This window comes from Rhipicephalus microplus, unplaced genomic scaffold (genome assembly GCF_043290135.1).
Source record: "Rhipicephalus microplus isolate Deutch F79 unplaced genomic scaffold, USDA_Rmic scaffold_13, whole genome shotgun sequence".
Lineage (NCBI taxonomy): Eukaryota > Metazoa > Arthropoda > Arachnida > Ixodida > Ixodidae > Rhipicephalus > Rhipicephalus microplus.
This window is the reverse complement of record NW_027464586.1, coordinates 37855748-37883301: the sequence shown is the minus strand read 5'-3', so window position 1 is coordinate 37883301 and position 27554 is coordinate 37855748. Positions and strand designations below refer to the sequence as shown.

Sequence of the window (27554 nt, the reverse complement as noted above, 5' to 3'; positions counted from 1 at the left end):
GCCTCCTGCCCCCGCAGTAGTAGCAGCCACCACTGCCCTGCCTTCTGTCCATGTAACCACAACACCAGCAGCCACTGCATGCCCGGGCAGCAGCCAGGGTAGTGCAGAAGCAGCCAAAGAGGTCCACTCGACGCTGGCCCGGTGAAGCCGAAATCTTCGTCAGCCCTGACGAAGCCAACCTTACGTAAACACAGTTCGGCAGAGCTATCGACTGTCCGCCGCGTCGGCAGACGCGATGAACGCTTCGTGTCTAACGGTGCAAACTGCGCCAAAGGAGCAGCGAGAGCCCCTCGACCGCTCCAAAAAAGACAAAACGTTGATTGCAAGGCCTCGCAAAGGCCGTGGAAAATAAGTCACTTTTTTTCTTTCAGACATGAATCACTCGCATTTCCTACGCACAGCACTATTTTAGCTTCAATCAACATGATCATCATCAGCCTGACTACGTCCACTGCAGGACAAAGGCATCTCCCATGTTCCGCCTGTCAACTCCGTCCTGTGCTTACTGCTGCCACTTTATACCCGCAAGCTCCTTAATAACATCTGTCCACCTAACTTCCTGTCTCCCCCTAAACCACTTGCCTTCTCTGGGAATCCAGTCAGTAAGTCTTAATGACCAGCAGTTATTTTGCCTCCGCGGTATATGCCAGGCCCATGTCCATTTCCTCTTCTTGATTTCAACTATCATATCCGTAATCCTGGTTTGTTACCTGATCCACTCTGCTCTTTTCTAGTCTCTTAAGGTTACACCTATCATCTTCCTTTCCATCGCTCGCTGTGTCGTCCTCAATTTAAGCTGAACTCTCAATGCAAGTCTCCAGTTTGCAGCTCGATGGCTAAGTACCGGCAAGTTGCGTTGCAGCTGTTATATACCTTTCTCTTGGGGCACAGTGGCAATCTGCCAGTCATGATTTGAGAGTGCTTTCCAATTATTGTGCTCCACCCCATTCTTATTCTTCTAATTCTTCAATCTCAAGGTTACGCTCCGCGGTTATTACCTGTCCTCATTATACGTAGTCCTTTACAACTTCAAGAGCACTATTATCTATCTGGAAGAGCTGTTCTCTTCCGATGTTGTTGTACGATGCTTTAGTTTTCTGCCGAATAATTTTAAGACATACCTTACTGCTCACCTTGTCTAACTCCGCAATCGTAAGTTGCAATTCGTCCCCTGAGTTACTCAGCAATGCAATGTCATCGGCGAAGCGTAGGTTACTAAGGTACTCTTCATTAACTCTTAACCCTAAATCTTGCCATTCTAGGCCTATGAAAACCTTCTTTAAGCACATAGTAAAAAGCATTGGCGAGATTATATCCCTCTGCTTTACACCCTTCTTCATTGTAAGTGGGATAATCATAAGATCAACAGGTGAAGTGCCTCAGACTGGCTGGCCCATGTTTCGATCAAAGGACCTACCTTTTTCAATGGCGCCGTGTCATCCTTAGTGTGCTAGTTTTAACGGGGTTAGTGGTGACTTCATGTCATGGTGGTGGCGTGTGTCGTTAGTGGTGACGTCATCTCAGGGTAATGGCGCCTCTGACAAGCGTCACCACTGATGACGTCATCACTAACCCCTTTAAAACTAACACGCCAAGGATGACACGGCGTCTTTGAAAATGTAGGTCCTCCTATAAAAACGTCAGCCAGCCAGTCTGAGGCACTTCACGTGTTCATCTTATGATTATCCCACTAAGTTGTTTTGATCTGCCGGCTCCCATCAAGATTTTGGATACCCTTCATCATTGGTATTTTGTCTATTTCTTTATGGAGCACAATGGTGGCAGTTGACCCTCTGTAGATTTTTTCCAGGATGTTTATATATGCTCCGTCGACACCCTAATTCTGCAGTGTCTGCATGACTGCTAATGGTTCTACTTAATCAAACGCCTTTTACTAATCTATGAAGGCTATATATATATATAGTGGGCGGCTGTATTCTGAGCATTACTCTATTACCTGATTGATAGTATGAATGTGGTCGATTGTTAAGTACCCTGTTCAAAATGCTGCTTGCTCCTCTGGTTGACTGAATTCTAATGTTGTATTAATTCTGTTCGCAATTACATTTGTAAATAAATTGTATACGATGGAGAGCAATCTGATCGGCCTGTAATTTTTCAAGTCCTTGTCATCTCCTCTCATGTAATAAGATGACGGTAGCATTCTTCCAATATTCTGGTACTGTTCCCGTCAGGAGACACTTCGTAAACAGGGTGGCTAGTTTTTCTAACACAATCCATCCTCCGTCTTTCAGCAGATATGATGTTTTCTGATCATCACCAGAAGCTTTGCCTCTTTGCATTCCCTCCAAGGCTTTTCTGACTTCTAACATTACTGGTGCAATGCCATCTGCGTAACTGCTAGTTCTTATATTAAGGTTGTGGTTGTCCCGGTTATTGCACAGATATCTCTGTAAAACTCCTCCACTATTTTAACTATCCTATCAACATTGGTAGTTACGTTGCCTTCCTTGTCCCTTAGTGCATACAGCTATTTTTTGCATATATAAATGCACAAAATATGATATGGAACGCCACAGACTTCTGAGAAACCTCGATGATGTCCAAGAACTTTTACACAAGCATTCACCAAGAGTGCTGAGCGTACAAGAAACACACTTAAAGCTTAAGAACACCAACTTCCTGCGTCAATATGTTATAGTATTTCGAAAAGACATAGATGATGCTGTGGCGCCATCTGGCGGTGGAATTATTCTTAATCGAGGAATAGCGTGTAAATGTCTACCACTATAAACAACCCTTGAGGCAATGGCTGTTCGAGCAGTTCTTGTGAATAAATTTGTCACCATCTGCTCTCTCTACATAACTACATCACAGTCTTGACGAGCATGAATTCCAGTCTTTTGTAAACGAACTACCAGAACGTTATCTGGTCCTTGGGAACCTGAATGCCCATAGAGTCTATGGGAAGATTCTCGCTGCGATGCACGCGGTTGCCTTATTGAACAGTTCCTTTCTTGTTCGGGTGCCTGCCTATTAAATAAAAAAGAGCCAACATTCTTTAACCTCGCCAACAAAACCTACTCATCCATAGACCCAAGTAACACGTCCCCATCGCGTCTACCCCTAATTCAATGGAATGTGATCAATAATCCTTTCGGAAGTGATTACTTTCCCGTAGTTTTGAGCACACTGGTATAAATCAATGTCCTCCACAGGTTCCCACATGGCTCTGAGATAAAGTGGACTGGGAACAGCTTCGTAAGATTACTTGCTTAAGTTGGATCGACATATGGTGCTTAAGTTTAAAAGAAGCTTTCTGACTGACACTGCAACCCGATTCCTTCTACAAACATCTGCACTGACCGGCAAACGACGTCTTCCTTGGTAGAACAATAAATGTTGAAACGTGCAGGAGCAAAGCATGGAAAGTGTTTAGCGACTCTCCCACAGCGGAGAACATTACAAATTTCAAAAACATAAAGGTCCAAGGCAGGAGGACGCCCCGACAGGCAAAAAGAAAAAATTAGAAGTTCTTGTGTAGTATAGACTCGTATACGGACGAATCCAAAGCCCGGAACAAGTTCAAGAAAATTTGAGCATGTGAAGCATATTCACTCCCTTTAGTAAACATGGCAGGTGACACCTTGGAAGACCAGGCAAACTTTCTTGGTGCACAATTCAAGCTTGTTCCTAGCTCGGGACACTACTCCACAACATTCCAGTTGCACAAAACAAGAATCAGACAAAAAATAGAACAGAAAAGTACAAAATACGAGGCTTAAAATGAGCCTTTCCACTTACCAGAGTTACACGCATCCCTAAACTACTATAACAAATTTGCCCCAGGCTCTGACCATATGGCATATAAAATGTTGAGGAATATGCCTTCAGAAACACAAAAAAACTCTCCTTGCCTTATACAACTACATTTGATTTTTTGGTGAAAACCCTGCTTCTTGGAAAGAGGCGATCGTTATTTCCAACCTGAAACACGGAAAGGAACAATCTTCCGCGTCCAGTTATGGACCAATAGCTTTGACAAGTTGCCTTTGCAAACTTTTTTGAAAAGATGGTTAACTGTTAGCTACTACGCTTTCTCGAATTAAACAGGTTGCTTGACCTGCATCATTGTGGTTTTCGAGAAGGTCGATCCCCAACTGACCATCTCATACGCGATGCATCCGCGATGCTTTCGTACACAAGCAATTTTTTCTGTCCGTCTTCCTTGACATGGAGAAGGCATATGATACGACATGGCGGTTTGGCATATTGCAGAACCTATCAAAAATGGGTGTGCATGGGAAAATGTTAGATAAAATAGAAAGCTACTTGTCGAACAGAACATCCTGTGTTAGTGTTGGCAATGCCCTCTCTTCCATTTGTCCATTAAATTGGAGTGCCACAGGGTGGTGTCCTAAGTTGTACACTCTTTATAATGAAAATGAACTCTTTGCCTTTGTGTATCCCAAGCAATATTTTCTTTTCAGTCTATGTTGTTGTTGTACAAATTGGTTTTAGATCCTGCAATCTCGCACTATGTGAATGGCAAGTTCAGCTTGCGCTTAATATAGTGTCAAAGTGAGCCGGTTAAAATGGTTCCAGCCTCAATCCACAAAAGAGCGCTTGCATACTTTTTTCAAGGAAAGGAGGACTGTACCCCGATCTCAATATATATTTGCAGGGCCCTCCGCTACCTCTACAAGCAGAACACAAGTTTTTAGGCGTAATTCTGGACACAAAATTATCTTTTGTACAACACATAAAATGCCTGAAAACAACCACCTCAACACTATAACAATTTTGTAAGTTGTGTCACGTAAATCATGGGGAAGTGATCAAGAATGTTTTCAGAACCTCTACAAGAATCTCATACTCACGCACCTAGACTACAGGGCCATAGTTTACGAATCTGCCACACGGAGCGCACTGAAGATGGTGTACCCTATCCACCATGTTGGCATTCACCTTTCCACAAGTGTATTTTGAACAAGTCTTGTAGAAAGCCTTTACGCAGAATCAAACGAGTGGTCCCTTCGCTTAAGAGGTGCTACGCCTCCTTCATATATTTTGTAAAAGCCAACGCGAACCATGAACATCCCACATACGGTGTGAATGATTTATCCAACTCGCAGCTGTTTCACAACGGTCCTTCATTGAGACATCCACATTCGCCACGTGTACGACGTCTTGCCGAGGAAATCAGGTATCACTCTTTCAAAACCACCTTATTGCACCTGCTTTATAGCTACCGCCATGGGAGCGGAAGCTCATACACTGCGATGTATCCTCGAGGAAGTTACAAAACGTTTGCCTCTTGCGCATACTTGTATTTCCTGGAACGCCAGCACAAATATCATCATCAGCAGCAGCAGCAGCCTGGCTACGTCCACTGCAGGACAAAGGGTCGTGTGGGGACCCTGGGGCGTAAGTGCCCAAATCCCTTGGTCTAATAAAGTTTTACCTCCTCCTCCTCTCCCATGTTCCGCCAGTTAACCCGGTCCTGTGCTTGCTGCTGCCAATTTATACCCGCAAACTTCTCAATTTTATCTGCCCACCTAACCTTCTGTCTCCCCCTAACCCGCTTTCCTTCTCTGGGAATCCAGTTAATTACTCTTAATGACCAGCGGTTATCCTGTCTACGCGCTATATGCCCGGCCCATGTCCATTTCCTCTTCTTTATTTCAACTATGATATCCTTAACCCCCGTTTGTCCCTTAATCCACTCCGCTCTCTTCTTGTCTCTCAAGGTTACACCTACCATTTTTCTTTCCATTGCTCGCTGCGTCGTCCTCAATTTAAGCTGAACCCTCTTTGTGAGTCTCCAGGTTTCTGCTCCGTAGCTAAGAACCGGCAAGATACAGCTGTTATATGCCTTCCTCTTAAGGAATAATGGCAATCTACCTGTCATAATTTGAGAGTGCTTGCCGAATGTGCTCCACCCCATTCTTATTCTTCTAGTTACTTCAATCTCGTGGTTAGGTTCTGCGGTTATTACCTGTCCTAAGTAGTGTAGTGGCCGGGAATGTCGGCTGCCGGAGGCAGAGAGAAAGGAGACGTGAAGCTGGTTTGGAGTTGCAGGGCAAGACTCTTTATTTCCACTCCGTGTGAGTGACGAGAGTTCCCCTCGACGAGGGAGAGAAGGAGGCACCCCCGCGTTCTTCTACAAGAAAGAGGAAAAGGGGGCCCCCGAGCGAGCAGACGTAGCATGCCGCCGGTGCTAATCCCCGGAGCCGGCCCCGACAACACGTTGTTCCCCGAACACGGAGGAGGAGGCGCTCGCGCCGCGAGTAGGCGCGCTGTCGACTGCCGGCTGCAGACGGGATAGAAAAGAATGCGGTGGTGCTGAGCAGCTTCCGCTACAGTAGTCATAGTATTTTACAACTTCAAGTGCACTATTACCTATCTCGAAGCGCTGTTCCTTTCCGAGGTTGTTGTACATTACTTTCGTTTTCTGCAGATTAATTTTAAGACCCACCTTTCTGCTCTCCCTGTGTAACTCCGTAATCATGAGTTGCAATTCGTCCCCTGAGTTACTCAGCAATGCTATGTCATCGGCGAAGCGCAGGTTACTAAGGTATTCTCCATTAACTCTTATCCCTAACTGTTCCCATTCTAGGCTTTTGAAAACCTCCTGTAAGCACGCGGTAAATAGCATTGGGGAGATTGTGTCCCCCTGCTTTACACCCTTCTGATTGGTATTCTGTTGCTTTGTTTATGAAGCACTATGGTAGCAGTTGATCCCCTGTAGATTTCTTCCAGAATTTTTATATATACTTCATCTACGCCCCGATTCCGCAGTGTCTGCATGACGGCTGATATTTCTACTTAACCAAACGCCTTCTCGTAATCTATGAAGGCTATGTATAGTGGTTGGTTATACTCTGAGCATTTCTCTATTAGCTGATCGATAGTATGAATGTGGTCAATTGTTGAGTAGCCTGTTCGAAATCCTGCTTGTTCGTTTGGTTGATTGAATTCTAATGTTTTCTTTACTCTGTTAGCAATTACCTTTGTAAATAGCTTGTACACTACAGAGAGTAAGCTGATTGGCCTGTAATTCTTCAAGTCCTTGTCATCTCCTTTCTTATGTATTAAGATAATGTTAGCGTTCTTCCAAGACTCTGGTACCCTTCCCGTCAGGAGACACCTCGTAAACAGGGTGGCTAGTTTTTCTAACACAATCTGTCCTCCATCTTTCAGCAGATCTGATGTTACCTGATCCTCACCAGCAGCTTTGCCTGTTTGCATGCTCTCCAAAGCTTTTCTGACTTCTTCTATCATTACTGGTGGGGTGTCGTCTGGGTTACTGCTAGTTCTTATAGTATTAAGGTCGCGGTTGTCTCGGCTATTGTACAGATCTCTGTAAAACTCCTCCGCTTTTTAGGAGCGAAGCTCCTTAAGGCGTGGGCTGTGCGTCCCCTGTATGTAGCCACCTCTCGTTCAGTTCTTGCAGTGTTCACTAGATGGCGGTACTTGTAGCTGACGGCATTAAGTATTACGCTAGCCACCGCCCGATCTAAAGGGTACAGCCATATCCATCCGTCCATCCGTCCGTCCATCCATCCATCCATCCATCCATCCATCCATCCATCCATCCATCCATCCATCCGTCCGTCCGTCCGTCCGTCCGTCCGTCCGTCCGTCCAAAAGATGCAAGATGTTATAAACTAGACGGCGGTACGTGTAGTTGATTATGAAAGATGCGAGGTGTTATAAAATAGGAATGATGCCACATATGGCGCGTGTCATCGTTCGATATAGTGCGGCGACGTACGCTAGGGGGAGCGTTGCAATAAAATCGAGTGGGCAAAATGTACGGAGGATTCATGGTTTACCAGGTTTACCTCCGGAGCTTCGCCCACTCATCATCATTCACTTCGTGGATGTGGCGGCACTTTTTTAACTATCCTATCCATATTGGTAGTTATTTTGCCTTCTTTGTCCCTTAGTGCATACATCCTACTTTTGCCTATCCCAAGTTTCCTCTTCACTGCTTTGAAGCTTCCTCCGTTTTTCAGAGCGTGTTCAATTATCTCCATGTTATACCTTCTTACATCGCATACTTTACGTCTACTAATCAACTTCGAAAGCACTGCCAGTTCTATTTCGTCTGTTGTACTTGACACTTTCATGGTTTGACGCTTCTTAATTAGGTTCTTCGTTTCCTGGGAAAGCTTGCCAGTGTCCTGTCTAACTACCCTGCCTCCATTTTCCATTGCACGCTCCGTAATGATACTCGTCAGATTATCATTCATTGTATCTACGCTAAGGTTGGTTTCCTCACTAAGAGCCGAGTACCTGTTCTGCAGCGACACTCTGAATTCCTGTACTTTCCCTGTCAGTGCTAGCTCATTGATTGGCTTCTTGCGTATCAGTTTCTGTCGTCCCTTCTTCAAGTCTAGGCGAATTCGAGACCCTACCATTCTATGGTCACTGCATCGTACCTTGCCAACCACTTCCACATCCTGCACTATTCCTGGGTGTGCGGTCATTATAAAGTCTATTTCGTTCTTATTTTCGCCATTAGGGCTCCTCCATGTCCACTTGCGGTTTTCTCGTTTTCGGTAGAAGGTATTCAAAATCCGCAAATTATTGCGTTCTGCGAATTCTACTAGTAGCTCTCCTCTGGCGTTTCTAGTGCCGATGCCATAATCTCCTACTGCCTGGTCTCCAGCCTGCTTCTTCCCTACCTTTGCATTAAAGTCGCCCATCGCTATAGTATACTGTGTTTTTACCTTACTCAATGCCGATTCCACGTCTTTATAGAAGCTTTCAACCGAAGCGTCATCATGGCTGGATGTAGGCGCGTAAGCCTGTACTACCTTCATCTTGTATCTTTTATTCAGTTTAATTACAATACCTACCACCCTTTCATTATTGCTATAATATTCCTCTATGTTGCCAGCTATGTTTCTGTGAATTAGGAACCCCACTCCCAGTTCTCTTCTGTCTGCCAAGCCCCGATAGCAAAGGACGTGCCTATTCTGTAGCACTGTATAGGCCTCATCTGTCCTCCTAACCTCACTGAGCCCTATTATATCCCATTTAACACCCTCTAGCTCTTCGAATAGTACAGCTAGACTTCCCTCACTAGATAGGTTCTAGCGTTAAACGTTGCCAAGTTCAAGTTCCAATGGCGGCCTGTAGTCCAGAGATTTTTAGCACCCTCAGCTGCGTTGCAGATCTGACCGCCGCCGTAGTCAGTTGCTTCGCAGCCGCTGAGGACTGAGGGCCGTGAGTTATTTGGCGTATCCATGTGGGAGGTAGTGGCCAGATACTGCACCAGGGTGGCCAATCCTTCTCTGGTGAGGGAGTGCGTTCCCGGCGGTGGATACCGGTGAGACCGCACCTCAGGCCTCTTATTGTAGTTCCATCAACACGCGTTTTTTTTTCCGGTTGGGAACTGCGCGGCACCGGGCACGTGGTCCGACTGTTGTTGTTTTCAGATTCACACTGTTTCCCGTTCCTAAAATTTAAAATTTTTGTTTGTAATAGCAGTATTTGTAGCGGTTGAACTCCTTGTATCTTCACGAACAAATAGACACCACTCTGACCCTCCTAGGACCAAAATTGCTAAGGTTATAGGTAGATATGTTATAGGTAGATATGTGCAGAGCTCACTTACCCATGCTGCTGACGCGGCCGCTCCCGCTCCCGCAGTTGGAATAATCTGTGCTTATTGGCTAAGAGGTGGAGGAGCAGTTCCGGTGGGCTTAATTCGCTGTGGAAGCTATTTCGCCAAACCCAGCTCAAGCAGCGACAGCAGTCCGGCAACACTGAGTGTGTCTCCTGAATAAGTCTTTTTGACGCTCTCAGTTGAATTGGGCGCTCGCGGTTTTTTCTGCGGCTATCTCCGGATTTTAACGACTCAATTGAGACCTGATTTGTCGTCCTGGGGTGTGTAAAAGCCGAGATATGACTCGTTGTCCTCAAAGTGGCTTGGTCCCACACAAGATGGCGACCCCCATATGGTCATAAGGTGGGAGAAAGCACAAATATAATTGTCGTGAATTTTTCATAGATGCGTCTATGTCCCTCGTTGGTGTGTTGTATGCGGCGGTCGTCCACCCTTTTTTGAATGCCGGTGTGCTTCACCTTAACTCGAGCATTTTTACAACAGAAGCCTTCACGATACTGGCTCTAGTTAAAAATATTAAGAAAATGAGCATACATCACGCTGTTATACACACGGACTCCCTAGGCATCGTAAAAGCTTTGAAAACCTTTAAAAGGCATAAAAATCCTCTAATCAAGTTGCTTTATTCACTTCTGTGCACAATTTATGCATCTCAACAACATGCAGTGATATGCTAGGTGCCAGGTCATCGCGAAATTCAAGGAAACGTGCTAGCTGATCAGCTAGCTGCATCCGTGCACGATAATGCTACCAACAGATCCATAGCGTTCCCGACACTAGACCTGAACCACTTCCTAGAACGAAAGCTCAGGGATTGACCGCGGCGGGGCACAATGACCGCGGCGGGGCAGAATGCTTCAGTAGGTGTCCCTCCTGTGGCCTTTCTTTTCATAGTTTCATCACATCTGTTTGCCCCTCATCTTCACTGCAGACATTTCATGTCAGTCCGTTGATTTTAATACGTTTGTTTTACCCGCAAAGGGGGGAGGAATTTTAGGTCTATATACAGCCGGTTAGCATACCCATTGTCAATACCTTCTGCCACATGTACTGGCGTTCTTTGGCCATCACATGAACCTTGCGCCAGGAAACGCTATAGATCATCATCATCCGAATTTTTATTTCATGTCCTTCACACCCATCTTATACATGCGTAAAAACACAACACATAATCTTGTCAAACACGTAGCAGTAGTATTCGCATTTCATAGTCTTGCTTCTGCACAGTTGCACGTTAATAATTTATTTGCATGACTTTTTCTTTGCTGTACTTTAAGGCTTCAAAAACAATGTGCTAATTACAGTAACACGAGTATGTTCTTTATGACCTTAGCTTGTATTAGCATGGCACATGTGAAAGACAGAGGCAAACCACAAAACAGACATCAAGACAGGTAGGCGCTGGACATCGAACTGCTTATTTCATGCCCTACTCACCCATCTTATACATGCATAAAAATGGTGTGAAGGCCATGAAATAAACAGTAGGAAGTCTGACGCCTGCCTTTCTTGATGTCTGTTTCATCTTTTCCTTTATATTTTTATATGTACCGCGCTAATACAAGCTAAGGTCATAACGAGCATACTCGTGTTGCCGTAATTAGCTCATTGTTTCTTAACGTTTTAAGATATTCGTTGAGAAAAAATTATCCAAATAAATTATTGACGTGCACCTGAACAGAAGAAAGACGGCAAATTGTGAATACTACGGTTACATTGTCACATATTTCATTGGCATGAAATAGCCAGCCTGTTTTTTGCTTGTCTCAGTGCCTTGCGTTGTGTTTTAAAAAAAATATGAAATGTTGGTGCTGCAATAAAGCACAAGACAACGTAATACGCCAATTCAAATACAATGACTTGACACTTCTGAGAAAAAAGTCCAAAATGAGATGAGGTAAATGCCTGGACAGGCAGAGGTCCTGCTTCCCATTAAATCAAACCATAGTTATGAAAGTACAGTCGTGTCTTGTTACTGTTTAGGTCACTATTAATGAATCATCATGTAAAATAACAACCCATTTGTTGAAAAATGCTGTTACAGTGTAAACTACTGTTTAAATAAAAATATTCACAATATGCACGAACATGAAGCATGTTACAGTTCTTGCGGCCATATTGAAAGAGTTCAAAGTACAGTTTAAAGTTACTCAAGGGCTGCAACATTACTGGACCTGCCATAAAGTTGATTATGCAACAGAAAAGAAATTCAGTAAGAGTGTTTTATTTATACTAAGCACCAAACTATAGTAAGCATTGTAATCGTTACCTTTGAGAAAATGTGTACTTGCTGTTGAATAATTACAGCTACTATCTTGCTACTATGGCGTCCTAAGCTTCAGATTTCTTTAGAGAAAAGAATGGGGTCGTTAAGCCAACAATTCTTAGGCAAATACATGCATACGAAGTGCATGTTTGTGCCTTGTCCACTTATGTATGTGTCTACATGTGTGCATGTCTGTGACAGAAAAATAAATGAGAAATGCCTAGTGTCTAAAGCAATGTTCACTACTGAATAATATCAATAACAAGGCACGACTGCAATATGTACTCACTATCACAGACTAAATGTGTCATGGCAGACTCATCACCGGGTATAAAGCTCCTGCAATAATAAAAATCACACATGTTCTTCCCATGCAAGACGTAGATACTCTGCGTACAGAGCCCTAGTCTGATGCAACACTTTTTGCAGGTTATGCCGGCGAACCATTTTGTCAAAGTGCATAGCTAGCTCATTGTAGTCCATGGTATTGCGCATGATTATGTCACGGTGCTGCATAAGCAATGTCAGGCATAAAAACATCATGAAGGGGTTTCCGCCACCAAGTTCTTGCGGCCGTGGCAGCATCTTGGTTTTAGCAGTCCACGGTGGCAGTGAGTCCTCCGTTGAGGCCTCCCGAGATGATGCACCCTCAGACACGTAGCCTTCACTTGTGTGATTCGAAGGCTTGTCTTCAGAGTCACCATTGCACCAGCCCAAGTCACGTTCACAAGCCTCGTCCTCGTCACTGCTTGACCCTTCACGCACCATGGGGCGTCGAATTGCACGCACTTTGCAGTATGGGTTGGTTGAGGAACGTGGTGGTGGTGGGTTCATTTGATAAGGCTGTTCGCACAATGGCAACTCGGCCTGTGGAGGCGATGGTGGCAGGGAGCTCCACAGCACCTCGAGCATGTGCAGCGCATCGTCGAAGGCAAACTCCCGCTTCAGCTCCAGTAAAAGCCAGCGGTAGCAGAAGAGCAGATCCTGGGCACCATGCTCCTTGAGGTACCTGCAAAGGACAGGCTCAACAAAGAAAACACAAGTGAGTGGATTGGACCCACCTGAAGAAGAGTGGGTCAAAGTGCTCTACGAGGTCAGACAAATGCTGGAACTTGAGCGTCATGGCTTCTCCATTCAGGTTGAAATTAGGTGCCAAGCGCCGCATCAGTGCACAGAAGCACACATAGGCGTGCGGTTCATCGCGCATCACCACCAACAAAGGGGATGCCAAGTCACTCATCCCTTGACAGTACGAGAGCGTCGGGTGGTTCAGTGCAAATGTAGTCAGCAAGTTGAAGAGTGAGACTACATTGGCATTGTCATCCCCACCCGCATAGAATGGGTTCGTGCGGTCAGTGCGAAGAACGTCCTTGCGCACCATGTTGGTTACCAGCTGGATGTCACCACTGTAATCCGGGTTGTCCAGCAGCGCCTTCCAAGCAGCGCGCAGCTGTAAGTACTGGTCGCTCTTGCGGCGCATGTATGCTAGCCGCTCTCGACCCGTCAGCCCATCTGGGTACACATTAAGAATGTGCTTCCAGACCACCTGCAAGCAATAGAAGCATATTGTGAGGCCCATCGTGTGAATTACAATGGTAATAGTAAGCAGTTCTACACATGAGAGCAAAGACTACAATTTATTCTAGAAGTCATGGCGTGCAAACATGGGCATAAGAACGAAGTCCACTCTTCGCGAGGCAACTAACAACTGATGAAGTACACAACAGCGGAAAAGAAAGAAGGCACGAAAGAAGGCGGGATCGCCACGCGCAAGGCGATCCCGCCTGCGCGGGGCGGATAACCGTTAATATTTGAGTTCGTGTTTATGCAAGTTAATGTACGGTTGGCTAACGCATACATAGCTAACTTGCATGAAGATTTAATCAAACGACTTAACAATAATCCTTCACGCAGGTTCCCATGCGTGTCCGTGCGTTAATTGCATGGGAATGGACAGACAAGTTTTCAACCTGTTTTTTTTTCAGCTCTTGTGCTCATCTGTTGTTCGCGGGGTGATTGTGGTGTCGTGACTTATTGTGTCTCATATTTGCATTTCCCGCCTTCTGGAATGAATACTTACCAACTAGCCCAGCTCTCTTATTTGAAAGACTACAATGCTCGCTGATAAAGTAAGGACACGCATGGCCAAATGTTAATGCATGATCTTATTGTCACTTCTTCTGCCTCACGACCACCAAAACCAACGTTCAAAAATGGCAAAAACTCCAAAAGAGAGCCAGTCGAAGCATCGTTAGTGCCACATACCATGCCCACTCAGAACCCTTCTTCGAGTGATGCCACATCTGAAAGCGCAGCTTTCTTTGCCGTATCTACGCGACTATACCGCAGCTGTCCCAGATGTGTTCCACACTTCCATAGTGCATACTCTTAATAAATAATCAGGAAGAATACCTAATGATGTCATGCTTTTGTTGTCCCTTTTGATAATTATGATGAAAAATTGGGACTGAGGTCACAGTATCAACCTGGCCAATCAAATGTATGTTCTAGCCAAAGAGAGAGAGTGGGGGAAATAAACGTTGATTTAGAAACAGTGTTCCAAGCGAGGCCCGGTATCACTCTCAGGTGGGAGGGTTTCCTAGTCCTGGAACCCTCTGGCTTCGATTGTCCGCTTGGCCCTGGCGACGAGTTGTCGCTGGTCTTCCAGGTCCTCGAGGACAAGTTTGGCCTCCCACGTTTTCATTAAGTGAGCGTCGTTTATTCTTGGGGCTTAGTCTCGCTCCAGCTGAACGTCATGGTTTTCATGGCACTGGCATTCCAGTAGAAAGTGTGCCAGGGTGTGCGGTATGCTGTAGAGCGGGTACATGTGGCCATGTGTCGTTGAGTATAGGCGGTGCAATAATATGTCATATATGTAAGTGTTGCTTTGCAGGGGTCTGGAAATCACGCTCTTTTCTTTGGTTGGTTTTAAATGGGGTAGAGTGTACACCCCTCGCTCTAATTTGTAGTGTTGAAGTAGCGACGAGTAGGTGTTTTCTACTACCCCCATCTCTGCAGCCACGGATCGGGTATTCTTTGGTCCCCGGGCAGTCCGGCTGACGTGCGCGCGGGCAGCGGCGTGGGCCGCTTCATAACAGTAAAAAAATGCAGTTTAGCCCAATGTGAAAGTTGTAGTGATTCACCTGTCCTTCAGTGACGAACACCCACGCGTGTTGGGGGGGGGGGGGGTTGACCCCTCAGAAGCGATTCGCTACTAATAATGCAAAAGAGGAACGAGTAGGACCAGTATCAAGATCGATTAAAAAAATGGGCAAAGCCTGCCCATTTCAACCAATCAATCAGCATTTCGTTTCGGCTACATCTACACTCAATAGAGCTTGGTGTGTACGAGCAAAAACCAATAGGTCTGGCTTGACAGGGTTTGTACTCCTGGGCTTGGCAAAGATATAGTATACAGAGTAGACAGAAAGGCACAACGGGCGCATTCCTTCACTGGAACAACATAAAGGACCAAGTAAAACTGAAAAAGTACACAATAAAAAAAGAAGAAATGCTCTGCTGAAGCTGATTGAGATACACTCGATAAACAACAAAAAGGGGGAGGAAGAGATTCAGAGATACTTTTATCATCATACAGATGCCAATTAGTTACGTGAACGTGTTGCGTATGTTGCTCGAAATTATTAAGTAGTAGGCGTAACTGGTATTTCAACATCTGACTCCCGTAATGGGTTCACGTTCTAGGTAATCTCCAGAATTCACAAACCCTCAATGCCGACACATGTTCAGCATGAGGTCGCCCTGACCATTCAATGAAAATGCGTCATTCCTTGTAGCGTTGGTGTAAACTTGTGCGATAGAGCTCATGTAGTCATCGTATGTGACACTAACGATGTTTCGAATAGCCCTTTTTTGGAGTTTGTGCCATTTCTAAACATTGGTTTTGGTGGTCTTGCCCCCGACTAAGCTGCAATAAAGTAAGTTGGTATGATTAGTAAATTAACATCTTTGTCTTCTGTGGCAGGATGAAACAAAATTTAGATAATAGCTGTTCAGTTTTTGAAAGTTTATTTAGCTGGCATTCACATGATCTGTCCTCTTCATATATTCATCAAAAATGACTGCCAGCCTTCTAGCAATGCATGACGATTCTATATTAGACGTACCTAACTATACAATGTTTGTGATGTTCAGTGTTCAGTTCGTTCAAGTCAAAATAGAAGGTAAGTAAATATCAGCTGTACCTGTATTTCCCTTTGTTCTCTCAATGCCATATGCAGATTGACGGTCAGGTTTATGGCGGCGAAATTAGCGGATGTTCAGGAAGCGGGCGCTGCATAAGCGCCTGGCTCCTCGCCTAGTCCTAGTTCCTCTCAGTCGGCGAGATCGCACATCGCGTAGTTTTCTGATTTTACAAGCAAAAGTCGGACATATTTCAAACATTCTTCGGTACAGTGTCCAAGCACCGATTCCATTCTGGTATTTTTTTTTAATGAAGGATAGACCATTTTCCGGGAAAACATAAAATTTGAAATTGACTGAAACGTCTCGGCCCGGTCCGAATGGCAATCGCCCTGCCACCAGCTGTGTATGCTGACTCACGCGCGGTGCGCGGCAATTTCCAGTTTGCTTCGGGTGGGAGCGCCTGTCGCTGATGACAAGTGCATCTCGCTAACGCCCCATGCTATTTTGAGTTGATGTCGGCGCTTTAATTGCAAATTATAAACTTGTACATGCGGTCATACTTAAAAAGTAAAATAGATACGAAAGCTGGTGCCGAATGCGAAAAAGCCCTGAGACAATCAACACTCTTGGTCAAATCCTGGCTAGACTACAAGCCTGCAGGCAGGAAATCAAGTCAAATTATCGCCGCTTCTACGCGGCTCCGTCGCCATGTCCCAGAGAAACTGGCCCGATTCGAAGTGGCCTTCAGAATAGCAGGGACAAGGATTAGCCGCAATTTTATGTCAAATTTTTTCTGTCAATCGATTGATTTGATTGATTTGTGGGGTTTAACGTCCCAAAACCACCATTTGATTATGAGAGATGCCGTAGTGGAGGGCTCCGGAAATTTTGACTACCTGGGGTTCTTTAACGTGCACCCAAATCTGAGTATACGGGCCTACAACATTTCTGCCTCCATCGGAAATGCAGCCGCCACAGCCGTTTTTTTTTTTTTGTCAAGACACGGCCTGCAGTTAGGCATGACATTTGCGTAGGCGGCCCGACCCTGACGCGGTGGCGGGAAAAAAAGCAATATTTTACACTTTTGAGAGCGGTTTCTAGCCGATAATGCGACGGATATTATGACTACAGGTAATTAGAAAACCATTACTATCACAATCAGCTACATCTGCGAGATTAACATGCAAAGCACACACAGCCCTGAGAATCGAACTCGAAACCACATGCACGTGAAGCAGATGTGCATGCTTCACAAGCATGCTTCACGTGAAGCACGCACGTGAAACAGCGTCACTTTTTTTATTACTTACTTTTGCACATCATTCAATAATAATACAGTGCATAAACAGTACATACAGCAGTAACAAACAAAATGGTTAGATAGAGACTAGAATTCCTTTAAACGAATAAACGGCTCAAGATGTTCGAGCCACTCTGGAATAGGGTCTTTAGTTTTACACTCTTGAATAAACTTCGTGATCTTTTGGTGGAAATATTCACGAATGGGCAGTGTATTAATGTCGGAATGGCGGACTGCCTTGTACTTTTTCCAAATACTGTGAAGACCGAGCAACATGACATTACCAAAAGGGGCTCCATCGTCTTCTTCATTGACTGGTGAAAACCTGATCCCATAGGCATCAATCGGTAAATTTTTTTTGATGGTTTTCTGCAGAACGTCCCAGAAGAACACCCCTTCCCAACAATCGAGAAAGACATGTTCGATGGTTTCAGGTTTACGACAGAGAAAACAGTGCGTTCCCCATGGTACAAACAGTCCCTATTATTGCATCCACGTTTTAACTTCTAGAGTATCTGTATGAAGCATAAAGAAAAATGATTTTGAACTAGGTGAGACAGCCATTTTTTTACTCGGGCCAGTACATTTTGGCACCGTCCAGCAGGATACAAACTCCTGTAAAGTGGTACCGGTAAACCAATGTCGATAAGGTCTCTATACAACCTTTTTCGTTTTAATCTCGCTATATATTCGCTGGAGAACCGTGCCAATAAAAAATTGCATGCAAAAACTACTTCTTTTAGATAACCATAAAGCGCCCCATGCACATAATCCGTGGTGACAACAAGTGAAGGTAAAACTCTTCCGAGCCTCAGCTGAATAACTGAACGTAGAAACGGGTCTCTTGTGTCTCGCAGAAACATAAAACGCCTAACGATCTGTCTTAAAAACAAATGTGACAGACTGAGACCACCGAACCGAACACGACGAAAAAGATTAGTGCGGCTAGACCGTTCCCACACTGATCCCTATATAAATACTGCAAACACACGGTGCAGCTTCTGCACGTTTATACACGAGCAATGTAAAACCTGCAATGTGTACCAAAGTTAAAAAGAAAAGATTACATATGGTGGCCCGCGTGAAAATCAAAAAGTCCCATCCTCTAACATTATCCTCTTTTTCACTCATTTCGATGGCTTGCTGCAGCCAGTACGGCTCACTGTCACGATAAAATTCTAGTGGTACACCCAAATATTTTGCAGGCTGATTCACCCATGGCATGTTAGCAAAATCGTCTGGAGTGGAAGGCCGATCCCCGTGCCAATATCTAAAGCACTTTTCCCAGATTACCAATCTCCCACTGGCCGAACAAAACTCTTTCGCAACATGGACTACTTCGTTAACACGGTCACGATCTCAACAGAAAATTGCCACATCATCAGCATGTACAAGTAATCGCACTACGATGCACCACAGCGACACCGCATGACAGCTAGTCTTTTTTCGGAGGTATATATCTCCTAAGTGGCTTTTTGCAAACCGTCGGCAGAACCCTCAACTGTTTTTGTGTCATATGCATGCATTTGATCAGCAAAGATTTTGCAGGGCTTCATGAACTCGAGACAACCACGGTGATTGCTTCCGGCTCCGACTTCGGTTCGTGGTGCGCCGTTCCGCAAGAACGATTAATGTGTGTGTGCGTTTTTTAGTGCTTCCAGTGAACCCCAGGAGTTACGCTCACCGAAATTCGCGGACGAGGCTGTGTTCGGCGGTCGAAACCTGCGTATGTTTCTTGCATGTGCGTGTGCTGCGAGAAATTTGGCTGATTTGTGTCGAAATGTACATACGTGTCAGTGACATCAGCCTATTCTCAGCTGTTTCAAGACAAAGCGCTTTCGCACGTAAACGTTGCATGGGTGTTTTAGCGTGCCTACTCTAACATTTGCATTGCGTGCGTGCAAACTGTGGCGAGCTGCACGCGGAGGCAACAGCACCTTTTTAGCATTTGGACCATTACTTCTTTCTGCAACTAGAATTTGTGCGCATTATTCGCAATATAGAGTGGTTTTTACACACTTTCAGTCTGTAACGGATCTTATTTATGGGGAGTGGCTTCTCTTACATTTATTCAACATCACACCGCTGTTCAACTTAGTGCCGAAACAGGCGCCTAGGTCAAGTATGACGTACACAAATTAGCGACGGACGGGTCGGTCTCTCTCCAAATATATAATGATTCTGCATATCTCTTCTGCGAATGTCCGCATGTAGTTGGGGTCAAGAAATGGTGCAGAACGAACCTCAAAATATTTATTGTTAGTGCATGCAGTTGCTCTTCAGAAAATGGGGATTTTTATAGCTGGTGCATTGTCTCCACAGCAGCGCACTGGTTGTCTTGGTCATGGTTCACTGTTACAGATCCATGCTGGAATATGAGAACTGTACTTATTATTCAAAAGAGTGAGGAAATGTCGGTGACATACGCTCTCCTGCTCACTTCTGCACATGACTTCCGACTTCTGCGCTTGATGTTCATCATCAAATTACGCAACCACTAATCAAACATCAACTAATTGATTTTCAAATTTGATCTTTCTCTGTCTCGCTGGCTTCAGTTTGTTTCTTTTTTGCCATGCTTTCCTAAAATCATCAGTTTAACTTGTTTTGTAGAACACTGATTGATTGATACGTGGGGTTTAACGTCCCAAAACCACCATATGATTATGAGAGACGCCGTAGTGGAGGGCTCCGGAAATTTTGACCACCTGGGGTTCTTTAACGTGTACCCAAATCTGAGCACACGGGCCTACAACATTTCCGCCTCCATCGGAAATGCAGCCGCCGCAGCCGGGATTCGAACCCGCGACCTGCGAGTCAGCAGCCGAGTGCCTTAGCCACTAGACCACCGCGGCGGGGCTGTTTTTAGAACACGAGCATCAACATACATAGGCCAGTATTTAGGTAAGCTGTCGCCCATGCACTAGTACTCTTTTATTTAGAACATGAAACAATGTCGTACCTCGACAACTGATAGACGGAAAGTTTTGTACTCTTGTATTGAAATCTAAAGAGTAACACTGGGACTGCACATCCCAGTGTTTGACCAAATGCAGGGAGATGTATGATATCTTGAACAAAGTGTGCCGTAAGGCAGTAAAAATGTTTCCGTTTCAGACCATCTTGTAGAAAAACGAACATCACAAGACAGAGGGACGAAACGGTGACGCACAAATGCCACGGCATGCAGGCGACGGTGAACGTGATGCCGGCACCGACTGGCGAGGCGGTGGCAGGGGGGGGGGGGGGGTGGCGTTTTTTTCTTTTTTTTTATCGTGCTCACGCTTGTCGCTGAACGGTTCTGCGAAAGTTGATGCTGGGCTCCTGGTGCCAGGCGGCTCTCCCCTTTTTCTTTTTTTTTCTTTCTTGCGCCTGCTCTTACTGGCTATAGGTATTATTTCCACGCTTCGTGGCTGTCGCTGGGCTCCCTACAGACAGGATTTCAGTCAATACGCAGGAGTGCGCCGCCTATATGCCTTTTGTTATCCCGCACCTAACAGAGTGTACCTTTCAAATTCAACAGCGCGTGTATTTATTTTTTTTTCATTCGCGTACAGCTTTGACACAATAACATTATTAGGTGCTGTTGGGTCTAATTTAGTGGATTCAACATTTGAAACGTCTTATTGAAATTTTTGCTTCAGCTACTTAACGATTTCATTTATTGGTATTGAAAAAGTTGTCATTTCAGGTGGCACAGTTTAAAAGTTGTGGTTGATCAATAAGTACGCATTGTTGGTAAGCCATGCTATTCTGGCATTAATGCATTTTTTCTGATTTTTCATTGCATAATCTGTCGTAAATTAATTAGCTGTCATCCGCCAAATACATTATTCGTAACGTATACTGTTGACAAGACAGGTAGGTGATTGCGAATAAACATAATTGCTTAGCGCAAGACTACGAGTAGACTACGAGTACTTATGGCATCAATACTCGCAGGCTTGCGCTGTGTAATTATGTATATCCGTTCTATTTTCTTGCTTGTAGTGAGTGCCTTTCCTTAAACTATTTAAAAATAACACAAAAACACGCGATTTTTACAACAGTACAAAAAAGACTATGCAATTCACACAAAAAATGTTCCTTACAAGAACGAAATAGGGCGTAGATGCTTCCTGGGTTTTACGAATTCTAATCAAAATTTACTACAATGAACCCGTCGCTTTTCTGTTTGCCCGCACAAGCATTGTGTAGAATGTGCAATCAATTATTTGTTGAACTGATGCTGTTTCATTGTGGAAAGAATATCTTTCTGTTTGCACCACAACCAGAAGATACGGCACAGACTTAATCAAAGCTTTTAAACATGTAATATTTATCAGCTTTCTAATTTATGTATTGCTTTTTTGTTACATATATCAGTTATTTGTAGCTATAAAATGCAAGCAGTTTCAAACACGCCATGCACAGGGGGCTCCAGAATATTGTATCTAAAATACGTGGCGACTGCTGGGCCACTGAGAACAATTTTCTATATAAAAGTTTGACGAATGTATTGCTGTTTCTGTTTGGTAAACATCAACAGAAAACAAATTTGTTTCTTGCTCAAGCTTTTATTGAAAAAAAAGAACACTGCGCGAAAATGTCAAGGAGGAGAAAGAACAGACGCTGATTTACAAATAATCTTTGTTATGGAATGCGAACACATTTACATCATCACAGGCAAAACCTGTGACTACCACAATATCAAAAACATCGCTCTAACGTCAGCATCACTGTATCAACACTGTCTTGCAACGTGCATGTTCAACTCAACAATAAAAAACTAATCTCTTTTTGACAGAGAGTTGTACGCACCCTACCAACACATTTATCATTAAGGCATGCCATTCCATCCGCATCAATTAGTTATCTTCTTTTTGGTTCTTTGAGCCTGGCCAGGACTTTAGTGTCGTGAAACTTCAGTGTGGAGCCACAATCCCTACAGTGGATGCCAACACGGCCGCTATTAGTGTTTTTCACATTATACTCGTGATCCTCCAGAAACCTTTATAACTACGCACCTTCCTCTTTAGCCCACGTATCTTTTTCCAAATGACAGCGGGATCAAATACACTACATTACCTGCACATTGTACGAAGCTAGGTTTATGCTTCATTGCGCAGAGCTGCTTTTTGCTTACGGGTTTGTTTACTTGCACCAGCAAACCATTGCTACCTTTAAATTTCAGCCATTCTAAGTGGTGAAGAGATCTTTTGCCACGATGAGCTTTATTAGTGCCCTAAGGAAACCGTGTCGCCACTGATTTCAGAACGCTTCAGCAAACAGCTAAAACGCCTCAAAGTAGCTGGTTTTTCCATACATCTGTTACGTTTTGTTGCAGAATCTCTAAAAAAGATAAATAATACCCACGACTGTCAATCAGTATCGCATTGCAGCAAAAATCAAAAGTTTATTACTGTATAAGCATGGGTTCGCGCATAACTTGAAAAAGACAAGGAAGCATGCCAACGTCTGAATGCTATTCTCCACACCGAGAAAGATGTCATCCAAGTGTGCGCAATTAAACAAACCCCCAATCAAGCAGCAGCTCTTCGCAATAAATCACAAAATCTAGCTTCGTACAATGCGCGGAAAGTGTAGCGTATTCGACCCCACTGTCCTGTGGGAAACGATACGTGGGACAAACAGGAGGGTGCGTAAAAATAAGGTTGAAAAAGCACAAGAAGAAGAAAAACTCTATTAATGCCCAGCTTGCCTTTCACCGTAGGGATTGTGGCTGCACACTGCAGTTTTGAGTCACTAAGGTCCTTGCTAGGCACAAAGAAACAAAAACAAGGGAAAAATATGAAGTGGATGAAATTGCACGCCACAAAGATAAATGCGTTAGTAGGGCGTCTAATACCCTATCAGAATGCAACTGATGTTTTATCTTTAGATGAACACGTGCGTTGTGAGACAGAGTGGTGATACGGTGATGTTGACGTTAGAGCAACATTTCGGATGTTGTGGTAGCCACGTGCGTTTTGCTTGCCATGATATGTGTTCACATTCCTAAAGGTTAGCTCAAAGTAAGCGCTCTGTTATGTGTCCTCCTTTTCTTTTCTGTCATTTTCTCGCTGTTTTTTTCACTCTGTAAACCGACTTACCCGAACTTTAACATTAGTATTATTAGCAACATCTTCATTGTGAGTTTTCACTACGTAACCTTCTCCATGCTGTGATATTTTGACTGCAGCTCTTTAGAAAATGTTTCACTAAGACGAGTTACAAAATGTTTCACTACGACGAGTTAGAAAATGTTTCACCAAGACCAGAATATTGCACACACTGCCTCAATATTTGGGCGTCTAAATCATCTCCCAGTTTCATACCCAACCAGGCAGACTTCTGTCGAATGTTTACATTCAAGTGGACCAATGATGTTTCTTTGGAAACTTGACCTACTGATGCTGTTTTTTTTTCTGTTGTTATACGGTATGCTGCCTCTCTCAATAAAGTCAACTTGTGCACTCTGGAGCAAGAATAACATTGAACCAGTTTCGCTGCTACCATTTTTTCACTACTTCAACTATTGTTTAATCCTATTTTTCTGCTGTATCAGTTTTCTGATTTGTAGGAGCTGAGAAATATGCACATAACCAATTTCCTCGTTTAACTTGTTTGAAAGTAAGCTGAACAGCTAAGCGGCAGGACTGTCAACAGAAGCTGCACGCCAAAAAAAGTTTAGTAAATAAAGATAAGTGACTTACTCAGTAATTTTCATAAATATAAAGATACGTACATACAGTAAAAAACACTGTACAGTGCTTGTGCACCAATGCTGCTTTCCTATTGCTATCAAAGAAAAATTTCCTTTTCTCAATTGAGAGACTATTGTAGTGGATCGTACTGACGAGTGACTAGTGCGTGAAAGGCAGTGATTTAAAAAAAAAGACCAGGAAGACAGTGTTGGTTTTGTATTGTGTTTGGGTTAGTTGCTCTGGTACGTAACATTTGGTGGCAGCGATGCTTGGCGGTAGTTTTGGGCACTCGAGAATTTCGTCCGTACGCTTGTGGTAAAACCTTCACGGTCGTTACCGACAACTTTACCTTTCGCTGGGTTCGAACGAAACAGATCTCAATGCTAAGTTCGCCAGGTGGGCTCTCAAACTGCAAGATTAGAACTTTTCTATGGTCAATCGCAGCGGTACTCGCAATCAAGACGCTGACTATCTATCTCGCCACCCCATCGCTTTCAGCGACATTTCCCCAGTCACTCCAGCGCTTGATTTACGAATTACACAGCTACAAGATGCAGAAATCGTCAAAATAACCAGGCGACTATCGGGGGAAGTGCGCACTCCCAAGCGTCGTCGTGAAAGTTTTTTTTTTTTTGCGTCGTATGTCGTCCGAGAGGGAATGCTTTATCACCGAAATTATTAGGATGGGTCGTGCGTGCCTGTTGGGACGCATCAAAGAGAGGCACGCTGGTATGCATCAAAGAGAGGCTTTGGTGGCAGCGCATGCACAGTGACATCTCCCACTACGTTTTGTCATGCACGGTGTGTCAAGCACGGAAGGCCAACACACATCTGCAACTGGTCCCCATGCAACCCATCCCGAGGGAAACACCTATTGAGATAGTGGGACTTGGTCATATGGAATCGCTTCCATGTACATCGCGCGGGAACGTGTTCCTCATTGTCGCCACAGATTATCTCACGAAGTGGACCCAAGTCAGAGCCGTCACTGACTCTTTGACGTAGCCCGTCCTCACGTTCATCAACGAGTGCGTCCTTTTTTGTTTTTTTTTGTTTTTTTTGACATGGCACGCTACGCCTGCTCATCACAGACCACGGCACAGCCTTCACTGAATGACCATAAAATTCGACATGCCGCGGCTATTCCTCAGCACCCACAAACAAACGATATGGTCAAACGTCTAAACCATACCATGAAGGACATACTGTCGTCATACGCGAGTCCTAGTCCTAACAACTGAAACGAATACGTCACCTCAGCTGTCTTCGCCCTCAATACGTCAAAGCAGGAAATCACACCGGAATCACCATTCAAGCTTTTCTATGGAAGGACGCTAAGGCTTCCGCAAGAGAGCTTCTTTGGTTTCAACACACCACATCCATCCAGTTATCCGGATACCAGAACTTCGGAGCTCCTTCGGAAAGCTCGCTTTAGAGTACACTCATCCATAGCATATCACCAGATCAAATTCCACTCGCCTTCCAACGTGAACCACACTCCATTCAAACCAGTAGACCTCGTGCTGATAGCATTGCCAGAAGTTTGTTCCCCAGTTCGCCGGCCGATTTAGAGTGGTGAAAGCCCTAGACCCTGTCAAGTTCCACTTGGAAGTTATTTCCGAACTGGGCACCGAAAACCGAAACCTCGTTTTCCCGCCCATGCAAGCCAGTTGAAAACTTAAGCACCGCGTGATTCTGTATTCACGGCTCTTCATCTTCTCGCTCAGACTTTGAGAGAGGGGGGCGGTGAATGTAGTCGATCACACCGACGTAGTGACTAACGCGTGAGGGGCAGTGCAGTGAAAGAGAACGAGGAAGACGGCGTTGGTCCTGGATTGCGTTCGGGTTAGTTGCTCTTTGTGGTGTGGGGGCCAAGGAGTGAGTGGGCCTGTGAGTGTATGTGGTGTTCGAAGAGAAGGACGAGGACGCTGATCCTCGCGCAAGAGAGGCACGAATGCAAGGAGTAGAGTGCGCAATAAACGAAAGGAAGAGACAGACGGAGCTGGGGGTTCGGTTCAGTTGGGTGACCAGGCCCGAGTCTCGGCGCTCTTGGACGCGATATACGAGTTGGTGCTACGGGCTTCACGTGACCGCTGACGTCCTCCACCTCCGACGCTTCCCTGCGGCAAGACGTTTCTCGTCACCTCGCACAAGAGCTTGCCAAACTTTTTGAAGATCCCGCATTGTTCTTCAACTCGCATCGCCCGGCGTGTCCATCTGTCCGAAGGGTGAGCCTCCATCTGCCGAGAGACTTTAGCAAGGACGCTTTGCTCTTGGGAAACTTTCTCTTGTTAGTTCTATCTGTTTTCCGTGTTTGTTCTGTTTGTTTTGTGTGTGTGTGTGCTTGGTTTTTCCATGTTTTCATAAAGTGTTCTTCATAAACCTGCAAGCAGCCTCGTCATTTTGTTGGGACCGATTGCGCTTCCAATTATTACATCCGAAATACAAAACAAAACGAACCTCTATCGTTACACTTTTGTACGTAACAACATCTTCTGGAAAAAAATGTAAAGATAATATATTTTAATAGTTTTTTATTGTTTCTTTTGTGTCGATGGGGCTCTAGCATAACTATGCATGCTACTGCAGTAGCAAACTTGTAGTTCGATGTAGAAAAGAAATGCATCATGTTGTCCAGCAGCTTTTTTTGTTGTCTGTGCAGGTGCTGCTATCTTCATAATCATGTATAAACAATTAGCCTCCCGACATATGTTCCTGCTGTGTGTTTTGTAGAAAATTCGTGAAAGCGATTGGCTTAGTGAGTGATTTTCAAAGAAGGGAGCTCATGATTTGTTTTCGTATTTTACAGGTGAAACACTTACCCTGTTCAACAAAACTTATGCAGCTGTGTCGGACGCTTCAGATCAAGAATGTGCACCTGTGCAAAGAAGGCATGCCGATATGATAGAAGATTTCAACAGAAGCCCAAGGAACACTTCAGAATTACAAGAATTCAAGAAAGAATGGAAAAAGGGCATATTTCCTTCTATGTACTCTGTGTTAAATAAGCCCTAAACTCCACAAATATTTGCGCTGTGACTTATCTGGGCGGAGCAGAAAAGCATGAAAGAATACAGAAAAAAGTAGCTGGGCTTCAAATTGTAGCCAAGCCAAAAAACTTCTATATATATTCCAGAATTTGCATTTGCTAAACTGCTTGGTTCGTATTCCAAGAACCTGCTTTTCAAGCCAAGTACTGAATACCATTGTCAAGGCATTCCAATACAGTACCAATCATGGAAACAGGTGTTTCCAATGATTTGCCAAGCACAGCCTTCCTTTGCTTGGCCAATAGTAGGCTTGTCACACTGGCCAAGCACGTACCTTCCTTGGCCTCCAATAACTTTCCAAGCATAGACAGCTCGCACACTCATGATTTACCATGCTTGGTCTTAGCACATTTTGCTTGTAGGAAGGGCTCTATAAAAATAAATGTAAAAAACTCGTGTTCCGGTAATTGAAGTGCCACAGCGAACATGAGAACCACCACAAAATTTAGATGTGCTCGCCACACCATTGCTAGGCAATAAACAGCAAATGTTTTATTACGACAGT

The 27554-nt window shown here is 44.5% G+C and overlaps 1 protein-coding gene across 1 annotated transcript in view; it reads right to left on the bottom strand.

The window, feature by feature from the left end:
• Positions 1-10701: 10701 nt before the first annotated feature.
• Positions 10702-27554, bottom strand: part of LOC142783962 (TBC1 domain family member 25-like) — a 158377-nt gene continuing 141524 nt past the window's right edge. The window contains exons 5-6 of the mRNA XM_075882586.1: positions 12929-13413; positions 10702-12876 (exon numbers count right to left, since the gene is read on the bottom strand). Coding sequence (XP_075738701.1) covers positions 12222-12876; positions 12929-13413 — 1140 coding nt within the window. The 3' untranslated portion in view covers positions 10702-12221. The remainder of the gene's footprint in view (positions 12877-12928; positions 13414-27554) is intronic.